Consider the following 3,988-nt stretch of genomic DNA (forward strand, 5'->3'; position numbering starts at 1 on the left):
TGATATACAGTAGTCGTGAAATATCTTTTTCATATTACGGCTCGTAAAACTCCAATATGTACACAGTCAACTACATGTGTCGGCAACAATAAGGAAACGTTGACGAAAATTTCTGCAATTTTTGGTTGATTTCTCAACACTGATTTGTATATAATCTCTGAGCTCCGCTGAGGGCAGCGAACATAAATTTCCCCACCCGCGGTAAAAAAGCTCACCCGTAGCAGCATCCAACGTAAAGAAAACGCTAAATGCCAGACGGTCTTCCCCAGGAAGTAGCGAACACAGGTTCTCCGACAGGTGCCTCGGCAGCATAGGATAGGTCTGAATTGAAGAATTTACGGTATGCGTGTAATACCAACTTTCTCGCAACTCACCTTATGGGGCATATACACAGTGATCGCCCTCCTCGCCGCCTCCCTATCCAGATGAGATTGAGCCGCTACAAAATGCGACACATCTGCCACGTGAACCTGACGACCAACCCAGAGGTCCCCGGTTCGATCCCCGCAGCCAGCTAACTTTCACAATAACAATAAAAAAATGATGACATCATTCACATAAGGGAAACTGATCGAAGAATATGTTCCTAGCCATACGCGGCAACACTAAGACTATTGTCGCCGAGGTAGATGTTCAGAAAACTATGGATGTGTGACTGGGTAACTCAACTTCTGTAGTTAACGGCCGATTAGATCTCACAAGAGCCATCTGCTCAAACTTAGCTAAACGTATGTGTATGCGTGCAACTGCAAAATGCACAGAAGGTGACGTCCATCCCAGCATCCTACTCCTATTCTCAACCTTCCCCCAGTCTTCACCTCCACCGAAAGCGCATCGTCCAGATCTCGAGCACTCGGCGGGTCGATCGATACCACACGATGAGCTAATCACAAAACACACTATATACCACAAATCTTGCTCATCTTGCTCTCCCTTACATTTCCTCAAATCCCACCTCCTAGGACCCTGCCCTTTCAGTGCGGCATTAACTACTGCTTCAGATGAGGGAAGTCTAAAACCAACAAAAAACCCTCCGTTGAGGAAATGCAAGATTGCAAGATCACTCGAGCCCAACATCGCCACACTCGCGCCCGATGTGGGAAAATATGCACACGAAAATTACGAAAATTTCGGAAAATTCTTGTTGATTTCTGTACATTTCTACCCAGATTCGTATACATACTCCTAAACTTAGCTGAGGAGAGCGAACATATATTCCTCCGCAAATTCACACGTATTGATAAAATCCAGGCGGAGCGAAGCAAAATGAATACTTCCCACTGCGATCACCCATCACTACTTCGCCTTCAATTCCTCCTCGATCTCCTCACTATACTCAACACTAGTGAGGCCATATCGCTCCATCACAGCGCGGTGTTCAGCTACTCCCGTTCCCACTCCCCCCAAGTGCTCCACCTAAGACGATACGCATACCGAGGCTGATATAGATGTTCATAGAAGGCTACTAGTCTTTCCCGAAGCTTGTCATTTATTCCCAAATTCTGAGCAAATTTCGAGCAATTCTAATTGGCTTCTGTACATTTCTACTCGAACTCTATAAACTCCTGAGCTCAGGTGAGGAAAGCGATTACATATATTCCTACTCCAACACTGTATAGGAAACTCCTGAGCTCAGGTGAGGAAAGCGATTACATATATTCCTACTCCAACACTGTATAGGAAACTCCTGAGCTCAGGTGAGGAAAGCGAACATATATTCCTACTCCAACACTGTATAGGAAACTCCTCTAGCGAACCTACATCAGAGACCTAAGAAAATCTCCCAGGCGATGAAATCCAGCCATAGTTAGAAACTCCAACTACCGCTGCTCATACAATTCAACCGTGATTAAAAATCTCAACCACACTAGCGTTTCATCGACTCTTATGATTACATAGCGGGATTCTCAATAGACCAATAAAATCCAATTTCCATACCACATTTCCGCTACTTCCAACTAACCTTACCAGTCTGCACTTCGGGTTCACGCTGGCCTCCTCCCACTCAACGATCTCACAAGCCACCAACTGAGCCGACTCCTCCTCCGCCGCCATAGCGAATCTGACAATCCTTCACAAGAGCTCATCAAACCTTCTTACGGTTGAACTAAGTCCATAGCAGGCAAGCGTTGGTCTCTCGGCTGGACCTTGGTTTCCCCTGGCCGCACTACACCAACAATGGGCGTCTCGCACCGCTTCGTTACCTAACAACTCTCGCAGATTCGATCCTCAGCCCAAGACAATTCTGGACGACAAACTTTCGCATACTACATGCTTTCAAAAGAAGCATATTGCACGACGATAACAAATCGGCCACCCTTCAAGAAGGCCTTCGCCCCTATCTACTACAGGGGTTGTTCGAAAAAAGCGCCTATGAATAAACGCACATATCATTCCTGAGAAATTACGAGGGTGTTCGGTTTTAACTTTCCGATCACCCTGGATAAGCGTGGACTATGAACACCGTATAAACCCCTTCCGACACGGGAGTGTGGCTAAGAATTCACGTAGCAGCAGGGAAGCACCAACACAAAAAACGCATGTGAGTATCAAATAACGCAGACCTATTCTGTCTAATATACACATACGCTGAGAAATAACGATAGTTTCCCATTCTTTCCGATACCCCTATATAAGTACTCTAATACTACCGCCACCACTCGGGCCCTGGCGTCCTCTATGCAGCCCACTGCAGCCACTTCATCTTCCTCAGTGCTGTCACTACTGCTACTTTCCCGCTTATATGCCTTCCACATAAGGCGGGCCTAACAAAGATCCTCCACTACGAGTAACGCTGTAAAAACTACCGCAACGCGATCTCCATGCACAGCGCGATTCCTGGCAACAAACCCAGGCACTTTCACGCGAATTCGTCGACCTTCCTCGTCGGGATCAAGATCAACGAACGCTTGATTCGTCTCGAAAGCCGGTACGTGGAGTCTTCCATAGCGAACCTACGAGAGCCTCTTAGGAGCGAGCGACTCTCAACGTGGGCATCATTGAAGTGTAGTAGGAGTGATAGCAATAATTCTATAAGCACTAGAACACCGACAAAACCAGAGACACGGCTGATATGGAAATCATACACGTGTTCACTATTATCATCTACTTCAACCACTGAAGGGAAATATGCACATGGTCAACTACATTGGATGGTGACAATACGAGAATTTGAGGAAATTTTTGAATATTTTCATTAGTTTCTGTACACCTCCGCCCGAACTCGTATATAACTAGTGAGAAAACTCCCAAGCTCAGCTGAGGAAAGCAAACATATATTCCAACCATTACATTACCAAAATTACTGAATATTCATTTAGATATAAAATCTCCCAGGAAACTATATCGCGAGTTGACTGGAGTTATCCGAAGCGAGAAGTCGATAGTCGTATGAAGACGTCAACAGTCCACACCTCCTTACTACCGTTCCCGCCCGAACCCCCGCATCAATGTCTTCAGAGCTCCACCAAGGTTCGAATGACGTGCCCATTTTGACAGGAAGTGGGGGTGGACTTTCCGTCGCAGCTTGGACGGACAAATATCGGACGCAGGGATATCTCTTGATGACCCAACTGAGGAATATCAAGAGACAGAGTCAAGCGAGTCCCGACAGGGTACTTCCAAACCACTAATTTTCTACCTCGAGAGAATACGACTATGTACTACTAATCGCGCACACAGCAACTGATGAGGCTAATCAATTAGGAGTAATGAAAATTAGTCCATTTCTGGAATTCACACGCTGAGAGCAACTCCAGAACCTCATCAAATTTCAAGAGATAGTCGAACCCAAAGACATTCCCCAACCTACTAGCGGCTTAGACTGGAGACACACAGCGGCCTGCAGCTGCCAGCAAACCGCGACAGGGATCGCGTCCTCATGACCATAGCTAGAAGGGGCGATGGCCGCGATGGGAGTAGCATTAAAAACGACTAGACGAAAATAGGAACTCCCTCATGCCTAGAGAATACAAATGGGAAAGGCGAC

General features: G+C 46.4%; 1 protein-coding gene across 1 annotated transcript in view; it reads right to left on the reverse strand.

The window, feature by feature from the left end:
- Pmar_PMAR013067 (Ribonuclease R, putative) overlaps positions 1-3,490 on the reverse strand; it is a gene marked incomplete at both ends in the record, with an annotated part of 4,794 nt that extends 1,304 nt beyond the window's left edge. Inside the window, 9 exons of the mRNA XM_002779944.1 lie at positions 216-321; positions 375-470; positions 789-883; positions 939-1,012; positions 1,301-1,416; positions 1,969-2,062; positions 2,101-2,204; positions 2,652-2,765; positions 3,425-3,490. Of these exons, the coding sequence (XP_002779990.1) occupies positions 216-321; positions 375-470; positions 789-883; positions 939-1,012; positions 1,301-1,416; positions 1,969-2,062; positions 2,101-2,204; positions 2,652-2,765; positions 3,425-3,490 (865 nt within the window). The remainder of the gene's footprint in view (positions 1-215; positions 322-374; positions 471-788; positions 884-938; positions 1,013-1,300; positions 1,417-1,968; positions 2,063-2,100; positions 2,205-2,651; positions 2,766-3,424) is intronic.
- Positions 3,491-3,988: the final 498 nt, after the last annotated feature.

This window comes from Perkinsus marinus (genome assembly GCF_000006405.1).
Source record: "Perkinsus marinus ATCC 50983 genomic scaffold scf_1104296945006, whole genome shotgun sequence".
In the NCBI taxonomy this organism is placed as follows: Eukaryota; Perkinsozoa; order Perkinsida; family Perkinsidae; genus Perkinsus; species Perkinsus marinus.